The sequence below is a fragment of the Saccopteryx leptura genome, chromosome 13 (genome assembly GCF_036850995.1).
Source record: "Saccopteryx leptura isolate mSacLep1 chromosome 13, mSacLep1_pri_phased_curated, whole genome shotgun sequence".
Lineage (NCBI taxonomy): Eukaryota > Metazoa > Chordata > Mammalia > Chiroptera > Emballonuridae > Saccopteryx > Saccopteryx leptura.
In genome coordinates this window covers 32,129,487-32,155,159 of record NC_089515.1, presented here as the reverse complement: position 1 = coordinate 32,155,159, position 25,673 = coordinate 32,129,487, and the positions used below count along the sequence as shown (strand labels likewise).

General features: G+C 45.6%; 1 protein-coding gene across 31 annotated transcripts in view; it reads right to left on the bottom strand.

The window, feature by feature from the left end:
• Positions 1 to 25,673, bottom strand: part of SORBS1 (sorbin and SH3 domain containing 1) — a 260,387-nt gene that overhangs the window by 158,164 nt on the left and 76,550 nt on the right. For 27 of the 31 annotated variants that reach the window (XM_066354903.1, XM_066354912.1, XM_066354920.1 and 24 more), the window contains exon 1: positions 6,896 to 6,937. The exons of the other annotated variants lie outside the window; for them this stretch is intronic. In XM_066354903.1, the coding sequence (XP_066211000.1) occupies positions 6,896 to 6,922 (27 nt within the window). In that variant the 5' untranslated portion in view covers positions 6,923 to 6,937. Of the gene's footprint in view, positions 1 to 6,895; positions 6,938 to 25,673 lie in introns of those variants that run through there. 31 annotated transcript variants of the gene reach the window in all.

Genomic DNA, 25,673 nt, shown 5'->3' with positions numbered 1-25,673 from the left:
GCACTGGGTACAAAGCCAGGCTCGGTGCAAGTGCCAAATATATGACAGCTATTGCTCAGGACTTGGGGCACTTGCTGTCCAGTCTACTCTTAGTCCCACGTTTGTGACAGCTCCCACATCACCTCCTCTTCTGTAAACCAGGGATAATTCTCTAAAGGGGTGCCGAGCACTCCACTCACGGTGACATTCTCTCTGCTCTTTGTAGTGATCTATTCTTGCAGAATGATCAATAAATGTTTTTGTTTGGTTGGTTGATTGGTTTATTTAGCTATGATAGCTCTTTTTGTGTGTGTGTGTATTTTTCTGAAGCTGGAAACAGGTAGAGACAGACAGACTCCCGCATGCGCCCGACCGGGATCCACCCTGAACGCCCACCAGGGGCGACGCTCTGCCCACCAGGGGGCGATGCTCTGCCCCTCCGGGGCGTCGCTCTGCCGCGACCAGAGCCACTCTAGCGCCTGGGGCAGAGGCCAAGGAGCCATCCCCAGCGCCCGGGCCATCTTTGCTCCAATGGAGCCTTGGCTGCGGGAGGGGAAGAGAGAGACAGAGAGGAAGGAGGGGGGGTGGGTGGGTGGAGAAGCAAATGGGCGCTTCTCCTATGTGCCCTGGCCAGGAATCGAACCCGGGTCCCCCCGCACGCCAGGCCGTCGCTCTACCGCTGAGCCAACCGGCCAGGGCGATAGCTCTTTAAAAACTTTCAGAAGTAAAAGACTCTCTTCCACATACTTGGAACCATCTCAATACCTTACACAGTAGGAAGTAAACATTCAAAATCATTGTCAGATTTACTTTGTTATGAAGACCTTAGAATTAATATAGTTTGACCCCTAACTGTACAGATGAGAAAACAGTCCTGAGGAGAAAGGAAAGGGGCTTATGACCGGACAGGAATGAAACAGGACTTTTAACTTCCAATCCAGTGCTGTTTCCCCCAAAGGATGCTGCCCTTAGTCAAGACACTATTAATGGCTTTATCTTTCTAGAGACCAAATGATAAGGAGAATGTCACACTAATGTCATATATCAAGGGAAACAAAATTCTTTGCTACAAGTATTCTTTCCAAATTTTCACTCGGTGCCTTGGATGTAGTAAATAGGCAATTAATATTTTGTTGATTTGACTTTATGGAAAAAGTATATGGCCTGACGAGGTGGTGGTACAGTGGATAGAGCGTTGGACTGGAATGCGGAGAACCCAAGTTCAAGACCCCGAGGTCGCCAGCTTGAGCGCAGGCTCATCTGGTTTGAGCAAAGCTCACCAGCTTGGACCCAAGGTCGCTGGCTTGAGCAAGGGGTCACTCGGTGTGCTGAAGGCCCATGGTCAAGGCACATATGAGAAAGCAATCAATGAACAACTAAGGTGTCACAACAAAAAACTGATGATTGATGCTTCTCATCTCTCTCCGTTTCTGTCTGTCTGTCCCTATCTATCCCTCTCTCTGACTTTATCTGTCCCTATAAAAAAATAAACAAAAATAAAAAATAAAAAGTATATGCTAAGAAATATACCCTTACTAAGAAAAATTCTTGCCCTGGCCGGTTGGCTCAGCGGTAGAGCGTCGGCCTGGCGTGCGGGGGACCCGGGTTCGATTCCCGGCCAGGACACATAGGAGAAGCGCCCATTTGCTTCTCCACCCCCCCCCCGCCCCCCTCCTTCCTCTCTGTCTCTCTCTTCCCCTCCCGCAGCCAAGGCTCCATTGGAGCAAAGATGGCCCGGGCGCTGGGGATGGCTCCTTGGCCTCTGCCCCAGGCACTAGAGTGGCTCTGGTCACGACAGTGCGACGCCCTGGAGGAGCAGAGCATCGCCCCCTGGTGGGCAGAACGTTGCCCCTGGTGGGCGAGCCGGGTGGATCCCGGTCGGGCGCATGCGGGAGTCTGTCTGACTGTCTCTCCCCATTTCCAGCTTCAGAAAGAAGAAAAAGATTAAAAAAAAAAAAAGAAAGAAAAATTCTTTTAGATTCTAACTTTCCATATACAAAGAAATAATGGAATGTTCTAAATTATGAAATATACTGCTTGCTATAGACTGAGTGTTCATGCACCCCAAATTCACATGCTGAAAACACAAGACCCAAGGTGATGGCATTAGAAGTTGGCGGCCTTTGAGAGGTGATTAGGTCATGAGGGCAGAACCCTCCCGAAAGGGATTAGCACCTTTATAAAACAACCCTCAGAGAGACCCCTCACTCCTTATGCCACGTGAGGACGGAACAGAAAGCCTGCACCCTGGGAGAGGTCCTCACCAGAACACGCTATTACCGCTGCCTTGACCTGGAACTTCCTCGTCTCCAGAACTGTGAGAAATAAACTTCCACTGTGTATAAGCCACCCAGTCTGTGGTATTCTGTTCTAGCAACCTGAAAAGACTAAGACACTGGTTAACTAAAAAACCCAACTTTTGAAGAATGAGAAATACGAAGTGAAATAAACTAGCATCCTTAACATGATTTATCTTTCGATGGGCCAAAAGGCACCCAGAGAACGTGGCGTTGGGCATCGATGACCACGGTTCTGTGTTGTACCACACATCCCAGACTATTAGGATAGCCCCAAATTCAGATTTTCTCTTTGTACCAATAAATATCTTGAAGTTCTTCCCAAAAGCCAGTTTTTCAGAAACTAGTAGCTGAATAAATCAAGTCACTAAGAACTATAAGTAAAAATAAACATAAGATGCAACAGATTAAAAGCCCATAAAGGGAAGGCTCACAGGTTTACCCGAAGGCATACACACATGAAGCAGAACCCAGCGCCTCTCCATGTAGATGTGACACGTATTTGTAAAACCCTCAAGGGAAGCCAATGTGACAGCAGAGATAGCTTGAGCAGCTCTGCAAACTCTATAACCATTATCTTTAATTATCCATTTTCACGAGAGAGAAGCAAATGGCAAAAAGGGTGGATCATCATAGACTTCTTTAAATATTTTTTTCAGATATATTTTGAAGTCAGAAAACAGTGAATTCCAACTTCCTATACCTTCTGTATTATTATCATATTGAACCATAGCAAATAGCCTTTTTAAAGTTGAAAGTAGTTAAATATTGGAATATCACCTTGTTCAAACTAACACATAGCATTCTGAAAGAACGTGAGACCGCGGTCATTGAAGACAGCCTCAAACATGATTTCAGGAAAATTCTCTCTATTTCACTGTAATTTTTTCTTCAATGAGTTTGGGGGAGGGGCACAAAAGCAGGAGGAGGGCTTGGGAGTGAATGGTCGTCTAATTGACTAGCACTCTTCATTTTCTGAGCATTCCTACTCAAGTTTTTCTTGCAGAATAATTTATGAGATGTCTGAGGCGTGTTGTGAAAAAAAAAATATGTCTGACATTTAAGACTATTTTAAAAGATCTGGTTTGTAAGAGGAGCTGGAGGTGTGGCGGGTTAGGGCCGCGCTCGGGCCTGGGGGGAGAGTTGTTTTTAGCAGTTTGGGGCAGGGACCTGGCGCCGCTTCAGAGCTCTGAGGCCCGGGCCAGCTCCATGCTCCCTGAGGCCCCAATGGGCAAAGAAGGCATCTCTGTGCCTATCTGGGGCCTCAGCACTGTTTCCCTTTAAGGTTCCCTGCTGCCTAAAGAAACATTCGAAATATTTCCGTAAAGGACCGCTGTGTGGAAGCAACAGGAAATAAAGGTCTACTCCAGTGACTCCCTACTAAGAAGGAGGTAGGGGTCTCATCTGAGAATCACAGTTTTCCAAGAGACGTGTTATTTTTACCAGATGTTTTCAAAGGCCGGTCTTGTGCACAAAGTCCTTGAGAGGTGTTTCTGTTTTCTGGAATAAAGAGGACTTAACCATAAGATATGTTCTAATTAAGCACCAAAAGCCAACCCAAATTCAAAATATGACATGGGAGAAAGGAACCTCCTTGGAAACATGACTTTTAAATTTTCTTAGGCCATAAGAGAAATGAAGTATTCACATAAGGCCATTCCTGGGTTACGAACGAGATAGGTTCTGTAGGTTTGAAAATGTTTAAGTACTTATAGGCACAGAAAGGTAAAAGTAAATACTGTGTTAAGACAAACATCTGTCTAAGTTGCATTTAATAGGTAAGTGGACCTGTTTTAACTTAAGATACAAATTCAACTTAGGAACAAACCTATGAAACCCACCTTGTTCCTAACCTAGGGACCATCTGCACTCCGAAACTTCCTGAAAAAAAGTAAAATCAGTTCTTAGAAAATTCAACCTTTACCATCTCCTAACAAAAATGTTAGGCAAAACAGACTTCACTGGGCCAGTGTGGTCCCAATATAAAAACTGGAGTCAGGCCCTGGCCGGTGGCTCAGTGGATAGAACAGGGGTCCCCAAACTTTTTACACAGGGGGCCAGTTCACTGTCCCTCAGACCGTTGGAGGGCCGGACTATAAAAAAAAACTATGAATAAATCCCTATGCACACTGCACATATCTTATTTTAAAGTAAAAAAAACAAAACAGGAACAAATCCAATATTTAAAATAAAGAACAAGTAAATTTAAATCAACAAACTGACCAGTATTTCAATGGGAACTATGCTCCTCTCACTGACCACCAATGAAAGAGGTGCCCCTTCCGGAAGTGCGGTGGGGGCTGGATAAATGGCCTCAGGGGGCCGCATGCGGTCCGCGGGCCGTAGTTTGGGGACCCCTGGGATAGAACGTCAGCCCCATGTGTGGATGTTCTGGGTTCAGTCCCAGAACAGGGCACACAGGAGATGTGACCATTTGCCTCTCTTCCCCCTTCCCCTTCTCTCTCTCTTCCCCTCTCACAGCCATTGGTTCCATTGGTTCGACCATCAGCCCCAGGTGCTAAGGATAGCTCAGCTGATTCCAGTATCAGCCCTAGACAGGGGTTGCTGGGTGGATCCCGGTCAGGGTGCATGCAGGAGTCTGTCTCTCTATCTTTCCTACCCTCACTTTAAAAAACAACAAACAAACAAAGAAAAACTGGAGTCAGAGGCACCGTCAGATCTCATTATGACCACTTTCCTTTCCCCATTACTTGCCAATCTCCCACTACCAGATCCATTTCCATTCGGCTAAGGCCCCTATGAATAGAGCACCCTTTCTTTCTCCTCCCACAGCCAAGCCTTCCCAAGCTTTGCCATATGTCTGGAAAATGTCCCTCCTCCCAGCCCCTGCATGCTGAGCTGCCTCATTCATGCCCTTCAAACGGCTCCCACATCTGCCAAAAATACTCCTGACAATGAGATTAATCCCCCGCATGGATGGGTGACAGATTTCCATAGCCCCAACACACCTAGACATGGAAACTACATGTTTGCCATCTGTGTCTCTTCCCCATAGTATGTAATCTGCATACTTTTGTTTCTATATTTTGTCTAATGTACTACTTTCTCCTGATTGCTCAGAGCAATGTATCTAATGAGCACACGAGCTTGTAGGGAGCAGTGTTTTCAGTCTTGTCGCATGAGAAAGACGGAAGGAAGAGGGCACGTACTCCGGAAGAACAGTGTAGGGACAGCATGGGGCTGCGCGTCTGAGAGCCGGGTGACTTTTGCCTCCATCCGTCCCCTCGCTACTCTCTAAGGGTAACTTGCTTTGCGTCTTGATTTTCACTTTCCTCTTCCACGAAGCATGAAATAATAACACCTACCTGTGGGGTTCTCATGAGGAATGAACGTGATACCTATAAAACCTTGCGTACGGTATGCCCTGGCCGGTTGGCTCAGCGGTAGAGTGACGGCCTGGCGTGCGGGGGACCCGGGTTTGATTTCCGGCCAGGGCACACAGGAGAAGCGCCCATTTGCTTCTCCACCCCTCCCCCTCTCCTTCCTCTCTGTCTCTCTCTTCCCCTCCCGCAGCCAAGGCTCCATTGGAGCAAAGATGGCCCGGGCGCTGGGGATGGCTCCTTGGCCTCTGCCCCAGGCACTAGAGTGGCTCTGGTCGCGACAGAGTGACGCCCCGGAGGGGCAGAGCATCGCCCCATGGTGGGCAGAGCGTCACCCCTGTTGGGCGTGCTGGGTGGATCCCGGTCGGGTGCATGCGGGAGTCTGTCTGACTGTCTCTCCCCGTTTCCAGCTTCAGAAAAATACAAAACAAAAAACAAAAAAAAACCTTGCGTACGTAGAGGAATTCAAGTCCTGCACCAACCATTGTCGCCTTTCCCAAACCGTGCCTATAACCTTCTATAAACAGCTCCTTTATTTAAGTCTCTTAAATTACCTGATTTGAATATGCCATATGTTTCCTGCCAGGACTCGAATGCTTTTAATAAATGACATTTTCCTAAACTTGTCTTCCCCGCCTCTCCCTCAATATACGGGTTTCTATCTAAAAAAACAACAACAACTTTCTACCTATGAAAAATATAATACTTTATCCTTCACTTACATATTGTCTCAATGTTCAAGTCGTTATATAAGTCTGGTTTACCCAAAGTATAAATTCTGGCATCATGTCTTCTTGCCCTGCATGTGAGGTTTCAACATCTCACTGAGTTACAGGGCTGAGATCTCAAGGCCCCAAGTCCTCTCACAGATCCCTAGGCAGGAATCTCCCAAAACGTGTTCCACAAAACACTGTTACCAGAAGAGTCAGCAGGTACACAGCAGAAAATGTGTTCTAGAATCTAACAAGGTTGCAACATCTGTCCATGCCGACTCTCAGTGACCCCAACAGCACATCGGGGTCTCTGAGAAGTCCTACCATAAAGACTCCTGTTGAAATTCACTAACAGAGCATTCTGCTAACTTCTTTGGCCACGGAACCCCTTACCCGTCCCTACCCTTCTAGAGAACCCATTAACATCCTGCAGAACAGAGTTCTACAAAACAGCCCTGCAAGGAGAGAAAGGAAAAGAAAATTCACTCTCCTATAGTCAAGTTAGTAAAGGACAGAGTGGACTTCAAACCAAGCCTCCCAGACCTTCAAAGCCCGCTGTTCTCACTGTATCCGAGGTGGTCTGAAACTTCATCACGCTGCAGAACTCGGAGTGCCCTTCCTGACGGAGTGGCAGCCGCGCATTTCTAACGAGTTCTCAGCAGAAGCCGTGGCTGGGAAGCACAGTTGGGAACGTGCACCACTCCCACCTATGATAGTCCAGGGGCGGGACAGTGCCTGGGCCCAAAGAGCAAGTCGGAGTGGGGAAGCCAAGGCATAAACACAGGAAGAAGCCCAATGACAACAGGGTTAATAACTAACAGTTCAACACACAAGCTGTTTCTAACTAACAGCCAGTCAAATAGCCCAGGGTCAAAGAACTACACAAACTGGGCCGGGGAACTTGAGCTGGATCTTAAAGGACAGGAAGGTTTGAATAAAAGAAGAGAAGAACTGGGAAGAGCATTCCAAGTGACAACAATGGTTTCTATGATCCAAATATTGGTTTGGAGAATGCCAGCCTGTCATAGTTGGAAGGGCTATGACAGGCTGGGTCTGCAGTCCGTGGAGAACATGCTGGTTCCTACATTTTAATATGGGTGTGACTGCTATTTCAAAAATTCACAGCGAAACGCTTAATGCAAAATAGGGCAGCTCCTCTCCAAATGAGAGATTTGGAGGATCCAGCAAAGGTCTTCCTGCTCCCCTTCCAACTGTCTCTGACTTCCCCTGCTCTCCCTCTCTGCTTAGGTGTCCAGCAGCCCACCTCCAAGACAGAAACCAAGGGCCAAGCAAAGCTGGCCACTAAGTCTACACACCGCCTGGCTCATGCTTTTCTTGGGAAGTGGTGGGTCAAACAGTCAAAGCAGCCCTGCAAGTGCCATTCTAATGGAGCTTTGATGAAATGAAACAGTTTCTAGGGACTCCTTTCACCCCCAAAAAAACATCTGGGAAAATAATTTTCATGAGCTGGTTTTAGCAAGTTTGCTCAAAGCAATAACCAAGAATGAAAACACCGTTCTCTGCGATCACTCCAAGGGCTCCCCTAACTCCCTGCGGCTCCTGATTCCAATCTTACAATGCTGTTGCTAGCCACTGCTTTTCAAAGAAACAGTAGTGACCTGCCTCTCACTCACTCAAGTGCTGGCATTCATTGAACACTGGTTAACATAAGGCAGGACATAAGTGACAACAAGTGAGACAGAGCTGCCCTCCCAGCTAAGGCAGAGAAAGCACCCTGATAAATCTGAAGACAAATCAGGAGCGCAGGGGAGGAGCACTGGAGTTGAAGGTGGAGGTGGTTACTTCCAGGGGACTGTGGTGTGGCCGGAGGAAGTGGGACGGATGGCTCGGGAGCACCTGCTCTGGGCCATGTACTGTTGGGTCCTTCATCTACTCTCACTTGTCATCCTCATAAAGTCCTATGAGGTAGACCAGTGTCTCCATTTACAGATGGGGAACCCCAACGCCCTGGAAGCATAAGTGACTTGCCCAAGGTCAAAGAACCAGCAACACCAACATGTTGATTTTAGCTCTGGGTTGTATAAATCCAAAAGTGGTGGTCTCTGATGACGTAAGACTTGGGTGACATGAGACCCTATAAACGTCCACCATCAAAGTCAACTAAATCAGGGCAAGTATACTCTCCAATCTTTTCCAACGATTTCACTTACAATTTAAAACATGGTGACATCATTAAATAAATTTGAGTCATACGCAAATACACACACACAGCTATGTGTTTGCCTAAATGTAAAATACTTAAAGTATTATAAAGTTGTAAATTAGTTAAGTATGGCGGCGGGGGGGGGGGGGGGAGAATGTGGACCATTTGTTAAAAATTATCACCACGGGGAATACGTCTTTTGCCTCTGAAGGGGTTTGGACACATGAGTACAGTGGCCTAACATACAATCTTCCTTTTTCTCCTCCAGGATGTTACACAAATGCAATAAGGAAGTGGGCAAGGGGAAGGTAAACATGGCGTTTCAGCAGATTCAGGTGGGAGATAACCCAAAGACTCAAAAACTATGTTATGGCTTCTACCACCCACTAAGAGTGGTTCAGAACCTTTATCTTAGGATTCAGGAGTTTCCACAGCACACAAAATGATAATACTAGTAAACCCGTACGGATCAGCCCACATGCCCAGCACTGGTCTACAAGCTTTAGTGGGTTTTTTTTTGTTTGTTTGTTTTTTTAATTTTTCTGAAGCTGGAAACGGGGAGAGACAGCCAGACAGACTCCCGTATGCGCCCAACCGGGATCCACCCGGCACGCCCACCAGGGGGCGATGCTCTGCCCCTCCAGGGCGCTGCTCCGCTGTGACCAGAGCCACTCCAGCGCCTGGGGCAGAGGCCAAGGAGCCATCCCCAGCGCCCGGGCCATCTTTGCTCCAATGGAGCCTTGGCTGCGGGAGGGGAAGAGAGAGACAAAGAGGAAGGAGAGGGGGAGGAGTGGAGAAGCAGATGGGCGCTTCTCCTGTGTGCCCTGGCCGGGAATCGAACCCGGGACTTCTGCACGCCAGGCCGACGCTCTACCACTGAGCCAACCGGCCAGGGTCAAGCTTTAGTGTTTCTAATCACTGCATCCTACCTATGAGATAAATACTATCTTAGAAATGAGGAAACGGAGGCACAGAGAGATTAAGTAATGGCCAAGACCAGGGAGTTCAACAGTAAATGGAGAAACTAGGATTTAAACCCAGGCCCTTGGGCTCCACAGCCCACTCTCAGACCCACTGAGATGGAGCGCCTCCCCTAGGGCAGATGTGCAAGATTATCATTCTACCATGATTTCGGTGGCAAACTTTTAGAATGGCTTAAATACCGTTCATAGACAATTGTTTGTGTTGTGACATATCTACTCAATGAAAATACCCAAAACTATGAGAGGTCAGAGGTAGCTTGAAATGTAAGATGGAATGATTTCTAAGATCATGGTTAAATAGAAATGCCAAGTGTACAATTCTGTGAAGAGTAGGACACCATTCGTGTGAAGAAAACATAGATGCACACATATTCATAAACTCAGAGAAAAATCTCCAGAATAGCATACAAGAAACTGGTGCCCAGAACTGCTTCTGAAGAGAGAACTAGGCATCTGGATATGGAAGAGACAGAAGGTTTCCTTTTCTCTACAAACATTTCTCTAACTTTTGAATTCTAAACATGGTCATGGATCACCTATTTATTCAAATAAATTTTTAAAAAATTATTTGAAGAAGATCAATGGTTTGCTTTCCGGCCTGATCCACTGTAGCAGGGGTCCCCAAACTTTTTACACAGAGGGCCAGTTCACTGTCCTTCAGACCGTTGGAGGGCCGCCACATACAGTGCTCCTCTCACTGACCACCAATGAAAGAGGTGCCCCTTCCGGAAGTGCGGGGGGGGGGGGGCGGATAAATGGCCTCAGGGGGCCTCATGCAGCCCACGGGGCCGTAGTTTGGGGACGCCTGCTAGGGAGGATGAGAGGAGCAGACGTGACCAGAGCAGTTGCCCTCTGACAATGCTCTGTTCATTCCACAGATGTGAATAATTTCCTGCGATTTTAAATAAAAGAGATTCTGAAAGGCTTTAGAACCCGAGAAATTCCTAAAAAAAATAAAATAAAATAAAATAATGATGGCAGGTAATGACCCAGCACAACCACTGTGGGACTAAAATAGAAACGGGTATGTCACCTCCATGCCACTAAAGAAACGGAATCTCTCATGTCCTACAAAACATGCAAGGCATCTTGCCTTGCCAAATTTAAACAGGGACATTATTTTTGAGTTACTATAATTAGTTCCCATTTGTCTATGAATCAGCCTTTATGAGGCAATAGCATCTAAGCCCTATCAGATGAAACCCAAGGCGACATCATCTCTGTTTATTATTCTGAAAAGAAAGCGAGGGTGCCAAGTTTCCTGCAACACCCAATTCAAACACTGAAATTTGGAGGACAGAATGTCCTGTTGTCCCGTTTGAAGATAGGAATATATTTTCATGTAATACATCAATCCCAGGTTCAGCTGGCAACAGGAAGGAATTGAATTCCAGAGCTCCAAAATAGGACGTAAGTACTAAAAGCACCTTTCATGGCTCCTATAGGATGTTTACATTTTAACCCCTTACGTTTGCAGCATTTTTAAGAAGTGCTCATGTTTGGGAACAAACACCAAACACTTTAATCTAAAGATACCTGTCTAAGTGATAAGAGACTGGCAAACACAAGTGTTGTTATTTTCACAGTCCCTAATACAATGCTTTCATAAGTAAATTTCTCACGAGGAATGGAAAATTTCAACAACAAATATAAAGGCAGGGGGAGAGGGAGGATTCCTATTTAAGCTGCAATGAAACAGCTCCTTTAAGGTGTTCTGAAATCAGGTAAATAAATACAGTAGAATCTTGCGGTTTCCAAAGGGACTCCAGCCAGAGGGCAGGCAACATTAACTCGGGCAGTCAGAATCTGGAAGAGAGCTAACCTGGCACCTTCGGAAGTCCCAGAGACCCAACGGGAGGGAACAAGCTCAACGCCGTAACTCACAGAGGACAGCAGTTAGCATTAGGCCGAGCGATCGGAGCCCATTCCAGTGAGGGTGTGGGTGCAGAAGAGGGAGATCCACTATTCACTTGCCTTGGATTTATTATGTCAAAGCCTTAATATTTTCACTCACACCCATGTGGCCTTAATCAATGTGAGCAGGTGTGCCTGTATCTTCTTTTACAGCAAACAGCTGGGTCCAGGTCGCAGTCTCTATCTTTTCCAGTCAGCTTCCCTCCAGTAAACCATTTTAAAACATCAGAATCTCACTTTTATCCTCAAATGTAATAATAACAAAAATAGGGGATAAGAGTAAGACTTGTCTGTCTAACCTCACAGGAATTCTAGAATCAAAATGAAATAATTAATAATGGGTTTATGGCTCTTAAAATTCAGCAAACAATTATATAACACTGCATGCGAGGCATGAGGTAGCATGCAATTCTTACTTTTAACAACTCTCTGATATAAGTACTATTATTATCCTTGTCTCACTGGTAAGAAAACTAAGTCCCGGAGAGGTTCGATAACTTTGTTAAGGTTACATAACTAGGAAGTGGGATCTGAACTTCAGCCGTCTGACTCCAGAGCAGGCACAACTAGAGAGCATAATACGTAGCCTCTCATCATCATAATTATTATGAGTACCTTCATATTACTGTAATCCCACTTCCACAAATGAAGAAAATGAGGCTCAGAAGTTGTCACAAACCAAGATCATAAGCAAGCAGAGAGCAAAAATCTGAAACCTAACCATGTGACTCCAGACCCTGTCCTCTTAACCACAAAGTTAACAAACTTCGGTCCACAAATATTTATTCTGCGCCTACTATGCTCTAAAACACTACTTTTAAAAAAGGTTAGGCCGTGGTGGTGACAGGGGCTGAAATACTTTCCTGTCAATTCAAGGCTAAACCAGTCCCCCCCCACACCCCACACCCCCCCTCAAGGCAAAGCCTGGAGCCGTGCACACAGTTATCCCGGTGACCTGGGACAACTGATGCCAACAGGGATGATGACAGAAATAGTTTAAACGTTAGGATATAGTTTCAAAGGGGAATGAAACTGCTCAATTTGAAGGGTGAAAAAAGCCCTACAGGGCAGAATGCCAACAGTTTTTAAAACAATGTGAACAGGTGTGGTCTATCTCAACAGGTGGCAGATGTTAGGTACATTGTTAATTCCTAGCGAACTTTCAACTCCTCAGGTAGGGTGATCAACTCATCCCGCTTCTCCCTGGACTTTCTTGGTAGTCTTCTGTCCCGACAAACCCTGGTAGTCTCTAGTGGCCACCCTAGAGGTCAGGTATTAGGTTCCAAACTCTCGCCACCGCGCCCCTCCCTGCCGCCCGCCCACCCGCCCGCCGCCTGGTTCTAGCTTAGTGCCCAGCAAATAGGTGCTCAGTATGTTTTAGTGGATTAGACAAATGGAAGAAGTATTTCATTATTTCCAAGTCCCCACTCCCATTCTCCAAGGGTTGCCAAGCAGCAGTCCCTGCACCGCTAAAATGACTATGTGAAAATCATTTTAATTAGCACTTTTATTGTTCGTATGCAAATGTACATTCCTAAAGTGGGTCCTTTAAAAATCTTTCCCTAAATCAACAACATCCCTCACTGAGATTTTTCTTAGTAAATCCTTCTCCATAGACAATAGAGAAATTTCATAATGATCCTAAATCTGTAATAATGAAGTGAAGATGCTTTTCTTTATAGGAATGACGGGACTAAACTGAGGAACTGCAAGGCACTTCCAGGGGCCAGGACAGAGCTGCTCCTTGACTGACTCATCCCGAAACAGGACGGGCCACTCTAAGAGAGGGCACTCTCCCAATACCGTCTTCTGCAGAAAAGTGAGGCACCCCACCATCTGGGTCCCTCTGGCTCATACATTCCCGTCATCACAAGCAAGACGGTCCATCCTCCCCCTCTTCCCTGTTCCCCAAACGTCCAGCTTCCAGCCCAGGCAGTCTGTTCTCCCCGCTGGCCCGTCCCGGGCTGTTTCCTTCCTTTGGTGCTCTGACCTGGGGCTGGGCGGCCTTGGTCTCGTGCCTCAGCTCAGGGAGAGGCCCGGATGCTGAGGATTCAACCCTGGCGAAGGTGCTGGTGGTCCCAGCCCTGCCCTGGGTGGGAGTTCTGAAGGGATGGTCTCTTGGGAAGTTGGGGTAGGAATAATGTAAGATGGGAATAAAAGTTATGGGCAGTTGGCAGGGCTGAATCTTGTCCTGAGTCACTAACTCAGGCCCGTCTGGTTGTGCCAGACAGCCTGTCACAGCTTAAAATTACAGAACACGATGGTGACAAGGGGCGTTCTCGGAAGGGCAGACAGGCAGCAGAGGTTACTGAACTTGGAGAAAAACCCCTGTGGTCCCAAAAGGGTGGTGAGGACAGGAGCCAGGAGAGCCCCTAGAGGTCCTTGAAATGGCTGTGAAGCACTCCTAGTTGGACTGCTCTGTCTGCGTGTCTGGGCCACATGGGGGAGGCAACAGTCAACGCTGAACAGAGGACAGTCGAAGTTATCAGTCAGAAGAGAGTCCGAAAGGCTAATTTCTGGGATGAGTTAAAACATGTGAGCAATGTGAATAATCATCAGGAGTAGGAAGGTTTGGGGTGTTTGGGTTTTTTGTTGTTGTTGTTGTTTTTTGTATTTTTCTGAAGCTGGAAACGGGGAGAGACAGTCAGACAGACTCCCGCATGTGCCCAACCGGGATCCACCCGGCACGCCCACCAGGGGCAACGCTCTGCCCCTCCAGGGCGTCGCTCTGCTGCGACCAGAGCCACTCTAGCACCTGGGGCAGAGGCCAAGGAGCCATCCCCAGCACCAGGGCCATCTTTGCTCCAATGGAGCCTCGCTGCGGGAGGGGAAGAGAGAGACAGAGAGGAAGGGGGGGGGGGGTGGAGAAGCAGATGGGCGTCTCTCCTGTGTGCCCTGGCTGGGAATCGAACCCGGGTCCCCCGCACGCCAGGCCAATGCTCTACCGCTGAGCCAACCGGCCAGGGCTGGGGTTTTTTTTAAGCTATGATCAGAGCAAAAAAAAAAGAAAAAAGAAAGCGAAGAAGTAATAGGTCTGCGTGGGGAGGTGTAGTGTTATAGCCATGGAGACAGAGAAAAGGCTCCCGCCTGCTAGGCTGTGTCTACCTCCTCCATCTGAGAGCTCGTCCTCCATCCTGGAAAAGGCAACTCTGGCGAGAGGTGACTGAAGCAGAAGACAGGTGTGGAGCTGGAAGGAGAGCGCAGCTACTGGGTCAAGTCAGGTTTTCTGACTCACAGGAATCCATCGCAGATAGCAATGGACGAGCAGGTGAAGCCTCCAGAAAGAAACGGTGCTGAAAGATGAGGAAGGAAGTTTCTGGAGGTATACACCAAGAAGCCTGGCGTCAACGTCCAGGAAAATTCTAGCCTGGAGTATTAAATAAATGGATACCTAAGGAAAAATGTGGTGATCATCAAGAACTGAAACAGGTTCACTGTAAATATAAGATCTACTGGAAAGTTCTGTCCATTTCTATCACAACAAGTTTCGACATGTAAGCACATGTTATTTGGTGCATGTGTGCCTCTCTATTTTTATCACTTAATGTATACATACTGATGTAGCAAATTAACTAAAACAAAGTTGATTCACGTTAGTCTTATGTGTGAAGCGATAGTGTACCCATGGCTACTGATAAAGTTCATTTGCGCCACTATAATTTTTATGAATTTCAACAAGGAAGAAATGCTACAGAAGCATGTCTGTCGCATCCACCATATTCCCCGGACTTAGCACCCTCTGGCTATCACTTGTTTTTGTCCTTACAAAATTTTTTGAAGGGCAAAAAATTCAAAAATGAAGAAGATATCAAACAAGCACTGGTTCAATTTTTCGCATCAAAAGATAAAACATTTTTCAAAAATGGGATATACAAATTGCCCTCATGCTAGCAAGAAATCATTACTAATAATGGCAATTATATTATTTAATAAAGTTTATTGACGGTAAGAAAAATTTGTATTTTGTTTTATTCCAAAAACGGACAGAACTTTCCGGTAGACCTTATATGTACCAAATTAACCAATTCCTTTTTTAAAGTTAGATCTATTAGATCAATAGTTCCGATGACTGTAATTTCAGTTGAGCCAGGCATTAACAAAGAGTCCCATGATATTCTTACCAATATGATGAAAGAAACACAAGCAAGAGGTGGATTTATATAGAGATCATTGAACCACCAGACCACAGGCATGTGGATTCAGCCCTATCCTGGTACTTTCCGTTCAAGCACTCGTGTCTAGATGGGACACAAATGAGAGGTACATCTTACCTTATTATATGACAGAAGCTGGATTTTAAAAGTTATTCACAGGATGTAATATGAATCAAATCTAAAGATTCAATGTAAGATGGGCATGTGTGAAGACTACTTGTTTATAGGAGAAACTGAGGAAAGGTAGTAGTACTTTGCTTGACCACATGTTCCACACGAACCAAGAGCCTGAAGTGGTTGCTGAAGAGTAACCCTCGGTTATATTAGGGTCCTTGAGAGTATCCTCAGAGAACTTCAGGGGGGAACCCCAATACAGCTGTAGGATATCAGCAGAACCTCCTCTAATGCTCTCACTCATGGCACCACACGGAAAAACTACACACCTGGAGGAGAGCTCGGGGTGGGGGCTAAAGAGAGACCACCTCTTAGGACACACCTTCAGGTCACAGCCCAGCAGTGTGATGGCTGACACTTTAAAAACGCCTTCTGCTCGATACTGCAGTCCACGCTGTTTGTCTCCAGACTGTCCCTCTCAAAACTAACCAGAAAAAGACCACTGCCAGCGGGGATGGGTCAGGGATGTGCAATGTCAGGACTATTTTAAATTTGGTGACATCCTTCTCACCCAGTGACCTGTGAGTAACAAGCCAAGATCCCTGAATGGAAATGCCTGGTCGGAAAGCCTTCTCGGCTCTTCAGTCAGATAAGCACCTTAGGAGATATTTTTTCCAAGGAAGGGGACGTCCCTGAAGGAAATGAGTAGATGCCAAGCAGAGAATATAGCTAATCAAAATACTTCCTGGGCAGTCCGAGCCCTTGGCTGATGTCCTTCCAGCTCCATACCTGAAACTCAGGACCAGCCCAGGGAGACTCAGAAACAGATCCAAAGTGGGTTCAGAAACCCACAGGATCAAAGACACAGGAGTTTGTTTCAAGCCACAGGAATTCTGAGCTAAAAGGGGGCATTGGACAGCATCTAATTCTTAACTTAAAAACAAGAAAAGGGAGGGGAATGTGGAAGGCTACAGAGAAGCAGCGTTGCAGAGCTCCCTAAAGTAATAAAAAATTAAAAGACTCATCTCCAAAGTACTTTTTGCAAAATGGACATTTTTCACCACGTACTGTTGGGTCGGTTAAGAGAGGAGCCCAAGCTCAAACCAGTCTCCCCCACCCCCAGGGCTCAACGACTGAACCTTCCCATCCTGGAACTAAGGGTGAGGTACTTTGGACCAAGGGCGATGGGGAGAGAGTACAGCTGATTCACAGTGAACTGGAACCAACCTCACCAAACCGCGTCATCCATGAATAGGCAGTAGGGGAACGAGCCGCACCCCACCCTCTGTCACGCTGAGACTTTAACCCTAGAAGAACACTCTGGATATCAAAGATTGCCCAAAAGTGCAAAAAGACAAGTTTGGGAGACAGAAAATATGCAAACACGCATTTCTAGACTTTCTACCTTGTATTCCATTCTCCACGGATGGGTCTGGAAAACTGCGGATTGACCTTTTTTTCCTTAACACAAAATGATTCAGACAAGTATCTCCTTTCTCTGTCCTACGGCCTCCCTTTTTCAGCGCTCTTGCACCAAGAAGGAAACTTCCATAGAGCTAAACCAGGGCAGCCTGGAGATGGGAGAGGCAGTGACAGCAGCCAGAGGGGACAGGCTGAAGCAGACAGCACCACGTGTTTGAACCACAAACCCTAAACCTGAGATTCCTCTATTTACTTAGAAACGGTTGCTGATGCTCGCCCCAACCAAAGATAAACTAGGACAGACCCGGAAAGGGAAGGGGAAGCCGTGAGGTAAGGGCTGTTGTAAACCTGGCAACGTGCAGAGGAAAAGCTCCTCGGGTTGTGAGGACACTGTTTTCCTCCCTGCGAGAAAAATGAGATAACAGACCGCTATGAATAGTGACAGGCTGTAACCAGGAGCTAAGCAGAGGCAGAGGTCTGCCGTCTTCGCACACTTACAAGTCAACCACAGACACATTTGGAGACTGTGGGGGCAGAGCGGAAAGAATGTGGCATTTGGAATCAGGAGAGGTGACTTTGAGTCCCGGCTCTGCCTCAAGCAAGCTGTGTGACATCAGGTCAGGCATTCAACCTCTCTGAGTTTCAGATCTGTACAAAGTACATATACAATGAGCCAGACTAGCTGCTCCTGTCTTTTTCTTCCAGTTCTAGCATTGTTACACGATGAATAGCGCAGCACAGCAGCTATGCCTCCGTTCGGCATTTGCTGAACACCTTCGGTATGCCAGGTGCTCTGTTGGGTACTGGAATAGTCTTGCACTCATGGAACCTTCTGACTGACATACACCAACAGCCTGTAAACAAGCTCCCAGAGTACAGAGGGGAGATGAGTGGACAGGGCAAAGGGTCTGAGCCAGCAGAGAATGAAGCAGAGGGCAATCAGGAACACTTCCCAGGAGTGATGCCCAGGCCGGCACTGAAGTAGGAGGCAATTAAGCCAAAGGAAAGACACAGGAGTGGCCCAGTGGGGCACATGGTAGGAGCAGTTCTGAGCTAAAGGGTCTTATAGGCCAAGCTAAGAAGAGTTATTATTGCCCAACACCCCACTGGCCCGTTGTTCACCTCAACATCTCCCTATACAGCCACTTTCTCAGGACTGGCATATGCCAACACCAGGTCAACCACCAAGCAACCCGCCAACCATTGCCCCCAGCTGCTCCTTTCGTCCCCAAGTTGTACTGCAGGCCCACCTGCTGGACACAAAGGCTTCCTCCCAGGCGCTCAGCAGGACTTGCTCTCAGCTCTTGCTCAGCCTCGACTGCCTGACCCACGGCAGCTGTTCCAAATAGTTTCCATCTTCCTCAGAGCTGCGGCGGCCTCCCGCCCACCCCACTCCTGTTCAGTGGATGACTGCCACCTCCTCTGCTCCTAGGCGTGACTGTCCAAGCACAGCTCCCATAGCAACCCCTCTGCCCACCTGTCCCAAGTTCCTTCCTACATAGCCCAGGCCACGCTGTGGGTATCTGCTCACGGGACAGAAGACAGTCAAAAACAGAAACCACGGTCATCAACCAATGCAGGCTGTTGCCCGTGCATCTGACTGGGCTTTGAAACAAGCATACTTAAGTGGGATAAGGTATATGGATGTACTCTGCATGCCAAAAGGCATTATGTAAGTATTATTAGCAATTCAATAACTGTTTGTGAATAAGAGTCAACAAATGAGTGAATGTGATGTTGAAGAGGCATTCTAAAGAGATGCAAACACGCAGTATCTTCAGGTATGTGAGCCAAGAATGCAGCCTAGAGTACTTACTGCCCAGAAGATCCTCTCTATAACACAATGGCAAGGGCTTCAGGAGCCCGGTCTCTGGTCCCTGCTTTGCTCCTATACACACGGCCCACTTAATGCCAACCCAAGCAGCACTGAATCATTCAGTGCCGTTTCAAAAATAAAAGTCCTAAAACAAACACAATATATTTAATATATATTGCCCTGGCCAGTTTGCTCACTGGTAGTGTCAGCCAAGCATGTGGATGTGCCGGGTTCGATTCCCGGTCAGGGCACACAGGAGAAGTGCTCATCTGCTTCTCCACCCCTCACTCTCCTGCTTCTCTCTCTACTCCTCCTGCAGCCACGGATCGAATGGCTCCAGCAAGTTGGCCCTGGGCACTGAGGATGGCTCCATGGCCTAGGCTCAGGTGCTAAAATCGCTCTGTTGCCAAGCACAGAGCAAGCCCCTGATGGGCAGAACATTGCCCCATAGTAGGCTTGCTGGATGGATCCCGGTCGGGGAGCTAGCAGGAGTCTGTCTCTCTGCCTCTCCACCTCCCACATAATAAAAAAAATAAAAAAAAAGAGAGAGAGAGAGAGAGAGAAAGGAAGAAAAAGAATGTCAACTGTAATTGGAAAATGAAAAAAAATAACTGTTACTAAAAGTCAAAACAAAGTAATTATTTAAAAAAAAAAAGTGTCACTCAGAATTATAAAATTCAAGTGTTAGGATAGTCAACCAGTGATCATGGTCCTCTTATAAATCCGGGAACACGGTCTTCGGAAATATTCTATAGAATGCCAAGAACATAAAAGTCCTCCACCCAGTTCACCTCTATACTACCCACTAAACAGAGCACCAGGGTTCTCCCCCAGTGCTGTGAGCTCAGGGCTATCCGTGAGCACAAAACTCGTTCTACTCAGTTCTTCTTTCGTGGTTAGTACAGGTAGCCATGAGGAACAAATGGTGACGTCAGGAACATCAGGAGCCCTTCTCCATTGGGGCTCTGCTCTTCTAATCCCATGGAAATTGTTATGCAGCCAGGACTCCAGTTTCCCAGAACTCATGCCTAGCACTGAGTGCCGAATGTGCCAGAACAGAGGAATCTAGGCTCAGGCAGGTTGGCACAGTGATGGAGCATCAGCCCAGTATGTGAATATCCCGGATTTGATTCCCAGTCAGGACATACAAGAGAAATGACCATCTGCTTCTCCACCCCTCCCCCTCTCGCTTCTCTCTCTCTCTCTTCCCCTCCTGCAGCCATGGCTAAATTGGAGCGAGTTGGCCCTGGGCACTGAGGATGGCTCCATGGCCTCAGCCTCAGATGCTAAGAAGAGTTCAGTTGCTGAGCAACGGAGCAATGCCCCAAATGGGTACAACATCGCCCCCTAGTGGGCTTGCCAGGTAGATGCCAATTGGAGTGCATGTGGGAGTCTGTCTCTGTCTCCCCTCCTCTCACTGAATAAAAAAAAAAAAATCTAGACTATTGGTGTTGGGGGGAAATCCCAAACAACCTCATTTTATATAAGAAACATAGTACCCTAGGTTGTCCTAGGGACGGTAGCAAGTCAGGACCAGGCAGTGGCCAGGGTGAAAATTCCAGCCTTCTCATCCCCTGCCCAGCATACCAAGAGTCCTTTATGAATTCTCACCCTAAAAACGAGAGGCTACAAATGAAAAAGGAACAAGGTGCTGTCACCATCCTGGCTAGCTTTTAGTTTCCAGAAGTTTACAATAATAATTTTAGGAGGAAAATAAATATTATTAGAATAAACAGAAACTGCTGATCACAATAGCTCATAAAATGGGAAAGACTTAGATTAAATTCACATGGTTGTTAAAATGTTAGGTTGGGTCGCTGATTTTGTGTTGTTTACGTGAAGTTCCTTTCCTGCAATCTACTGGGTACTTTAGAAGGCACCAGGTTCCAAAAAACAACTCTTTCCCCGAAATGGTGACTTCTGTTGTCAAATTTGATATTTTCGTCTGCTTACTGTAAAAAGCAAAAAAGCTAAGAAATGGTCAGCTCCTTCGAGTTCAGTAGTTCAGCTTTATTTGAAAGAAAAAAACCCTGGAAATATTTAAAAGCAAATGTAATTAGCAGATTTGTATAAATGTTCTCAACATGGTAATTTTATGAGCAAATCACATTATACAGAGTACAAGATATGTTTCAAAACTAATACAATGATTTGACATTTTTAAAGAATACAAAATATTATATTATTGCTTTCCTTCCTTCCCCTCTAATTTAAAAATGCCCAAAACTCCTGAGGAAGAACAACACTGGCTTCACAACGCCAACGCCCCAAATATTTTTCTATCATTTTTAATGTAGTTTCTATTATTTAAAAAAGAAGATACCAAAATTTTCTGTGGAACCTCAAGACCTCTTGATTTTTCAAGGTAAGATTTTAAACTGATAAACAAAAGGAAGGAGAAAAACCACATGATAATTTCAATAGATGAAGAAAAAGCACTTGATAAAATCCAGCACCCATTCATGATCAAAACTCTCAGCAAAGTGGGAATACAGGGAACATACCTCAACATGATAAAGGCCATCTATGACAAACCCACAGCCAACATCATACTCAATGGGCAAAAGTTAAAAGCAATACCCTTAAGATCAAGAACAAGGCAGGGGTGACCCCTTTCACCACTCTTATTTAACATAGTCCTGGAAGTCCTAGCCACAGCAATCAGACAAGAAGAAGAAATAAAAGGCATCCAGATTGGAAAAGAAGAAGTAAAACTATCATTATTTGCAGATGATATGATTTTGTATATAGAAAACCCTAAAGTCTCAGTCAAAAAACTATTAGACCTGATAAATGAATTCAGCAAGGTGGCAGGATATAAAATTAATACTCAGCCTGACCTGTGGTGGCGCAGTGGGATAGAGCATAGATTTGGAACACTGAAGTTGCAGGTTCAAAACCTCAGGCCTACCTGGTCATGGCACATATGGGAGTTGATGCTTCCTGCTCCTCCCCATTCTCTCTCTCTCTCTCCCTCTTTCCCTCTCTCTCCTCTCTGAAAATTGAATAAAGTCTTTAAAAAAAATACTCAGAAATCAGAGGCATTTTTATACACTAACAATGAACTGTCAGAAAGAAAAATTAAGGAAGCAATCCCCTTTACCATTGCAACTAAAAAAATAAAGCACCTAGGAATAAATTTAACCAGGGAGATTAAAGACTTGTACTCGGAAAATTATAAAACATTGATAAAAGAAATCAGGGAAGATACAAACAAGTGGAAGCATATACCGTGCTCATGGTTGGAAGAATAAACATCATTAAAATGTCTATATTACCCAAAGCAATTTATAAATTCAATGCAATACCGATTAAAATACCAATGACTTACTTCAAAGATATAGAACACATATTCCAAAAATTTATATGGAACCAAAAGAGAACACGAGTAGCCTCAGCAATCTTGAAGAGGAAGAATAAAGTGGGAGGTATCACACTTCCAGATATCAAGTTATACTACAAGGCCATTGTATTCAAAACAGCCTGGTACTGGCATAAGAACAGGCATATAGATCAATGGAACAGAACTGAGAACCCAGAAATAAACCCACACTTTTATAGACAACTGATATTTGACAAAGGAGGTAAGAGCATACATTGGAGTAAAGACAGTCTCTTCAACAAATGGTGTTGGGAAAACTGGACAGCAACGTGCAAAAAAATGAAACTAGACCACCAACTTATACCATTCACAAAAAAAACCTTAAAATGGATAAAAGACTTAAATGTAAGCTGTAAAACCATAAGCATCTTAGAAGAAAACATAGGCAGTAAGCTCTCTGACATTTCTTGTAGCAATATATTTGTCTCCAGGGGCAAGTGAAATAAAAAACAGGATAAACAAATGGGACTATATCAAACTAAAAAGCTTCTGCACAGCTAAAGACAATAAGAACAGAATAAAAAGACTACACAATGGGAGAATATATTTGACAATACGTCTGATAAGGGGTTAATAACCAAAATTTATAAAGAACTTGTAAAACTCAACACCAGGAAGACAAACAATCCAATCAAAAAATGGGCAAAAGAAATGAATAGACACTTCTCCAAAGAGGACATACAGATGATCAATAGGCATATGAAAAAATGCTCAACATCACTAATCATTAGAGAAATGCAAATTAAAACCACAATGAGATATCACCTCACACCAGTCAGAATGGCGCTCATCAACAAAACAACACAGAATAAATGCTGGCGAGGATGTGGAGAAAAGGGAACCCTCCTGCACTGCTGGTGGGAATGCAGACTGGTGCAGCCACTGTGGAAAACAGTATGGAGATTCCTCAAGAAATTAAAAATCAAACTGCCTTTTGACCCAGCTATCCCACTTTTAGGAATATACCCCAAGAACACCATAGCACTGTTTCAAAAGAAGAAATGCACCCCCATGTTTGTGGCAGCATTGTTCACAATAGCGAAGATCTGAAAACAGCCCAAGTGTCCATCAGAGGACGAGTGGATTAAAAAGCTTTGGTACATATATACTATGGAATACTACTCAGCCATAAGAAATGATGACATCAGATCATTTACAACAACATGGATGGACCTTGATAACATTATACTGAGCAAAATAAGTAAATCAGAAAAAACTAAGAACTATATGATTCCATACATAGGTGGGATATAAAAATGAGACTCAGAGACATGGACAAGAGTGTGGGGGTTACGGGGTGGGGGGGGAGGACAGGGAGGGGGTTGAGGGAGGGGAGGGACACAAAAAAACCCAATTAGAAGGTGATGGAAGACAATTGGACTTTGGATGATGGGAATGCAGCATAATCAAATGTCAAAATAACCTAGAGATGTTTTCTCTGAAAAAAAAAAAGATTTTAAACTGAACATCTAAGCCTGGTGTTACAAAACAAAAAGCCTGAGAGGGTCACACAGGTAAGGGGTGGTGTGGAAACTACAACAAACTGGGGGTCACATACCCCACACGCAGGGCGGCTGCTGGTTCCACACCAGCCCGTGCTGTTCCGGGCAAGAATAAGGCCCCATACTGCTAGGTAGTCTAATTGTCAAGTGTAGTTAGAAATCGAATTATGTGAACTTTCCTGACCTTTACAAAGCTGGCCACCTCAAAATCTTTTAAAACACTGGGTTTTGTGGGCAGCCGGTTTGCAAACCCCCACAAAGGATAGAATGCTATTAAGTGATTAACTCAGGGAAACTAGTAACACAAATTTTGTTGGAAAATAAAGGCTGATCTCTCTCTGTTTTTTTTTAAGAACCTGTATTCTCTTATAATAACCTGCACCTTGGCCAGGGGAGGAGGGGAGGGAAAATGAATAAACTCAGAAAAAAAATTAAATTAGCCATTAGAAAGCAAAAAGGATACAGGTGCCTCTACCTTCTTTTTTGTTGTTGTTGTTGTTTTTGTTTGTTTGTATTTTTCTGAAGTTGGAAACAGGGAGGCAGTCAGACAGACTCCCACATGCGCCCGACTGGGATCCACCAGGGGGCGATGCTCTGCCCATCTGGGGCATTGCTCTGTTGCAGCCAGAGCCATTCTAGCGCCTGAGGCAGAGGCCACAGAGCCATCCTCAGCGCCCGGGCCAACTTTGCTCCAATGGAGCCTTGGCTGCGGGAGGGGAAGAGAGAGACAGAGAGGAAGGAGAGGGGGAGGGGTGGAGAAGCAGATGGGCGCTTCTCCTGTGTGCCCTGGCCAGGAATTGAACCCGGGATTCCTGCACGCCAGGCCGACGCTCTACCACTGAGCCAACTGGCCAGGGCCTGTCTACCTCCTTTTTGCATAAAAGCAATAGCAATTCATATAAGACTATTTCCAACCTTTGAGTCCATGTCGGGACAATTCTGGAAGTTGCAAATTTCATTGGCACTTGGCCGCCCTGAAAATAGCTATCTTCCCTAAACTTTCTCTGTTTGATAGAAATGCCATCCTGGAGCAGGTACTTGCCACTCAGAGCCATCCAAATGCCATCACTGTTATGGTATGCTAATGGCTTGTGTGACTAAGTTAGAAGGCTTCCTACCTGGTTGGGGAGTGTCAACTCCTGAAAATATAACAGTATTATATATGCAAATTGTGTATGTGTATATGTGCCTTAGAGGAATTCTTAAACCTTCCTTCCCAAAAGCTTAAGAACCAATGAACCGATACCTATCTGATCATAAAAGTGAAAGTCTGGTTGTGCAAGTTCAAGCACAAGCAATGCAGTCTATTTTTCAAGCATACCTCTGCAGGAACCATTTTTTACATAATCACTGCCATCATCAGCACACCAGAGAAAATCTCTGAGTGAGGAAAACTGAGTGAATCATCTCTGTGTTGATAAGGAGACTTCAGGATGAGGGCACTGCTATCAGATGGTGCCTTGTCGAAATTAGTCAGTGGAGCAATCGGAATGATTTCATCCCATGACATTCACTAATTACTGGAGATGAGGTTGATCTCTTGTTTTAGTGACAGCACCAACTACAATCTAATGTTTGCTTCCTTGAACCAGGGTAATAAAAAGGGAGACAAAAGATGATATTTCACTCTCTGTCTGTAGTCACTAGATGGGAAAAGAGATGATATCTTGGTTTTACACATGACCAGTAAATGTGATATGGTTTTCCCGTTTGTTAAAAAAGTACAAAATCAGCCTGACCAGGTGGTGGCGCAGTGGATAGAGTGTCGGACTAAGATGCAGAAGGACCCAGGTTCGAGACCCCGAGGTCGCCAGCTTGAGTGCAGGCTCATCTGGCTTGAGCAAAAAAAAGCTCACCAGCTTGGATCCAAGGTCACTGGCTCCAGCAAGGAG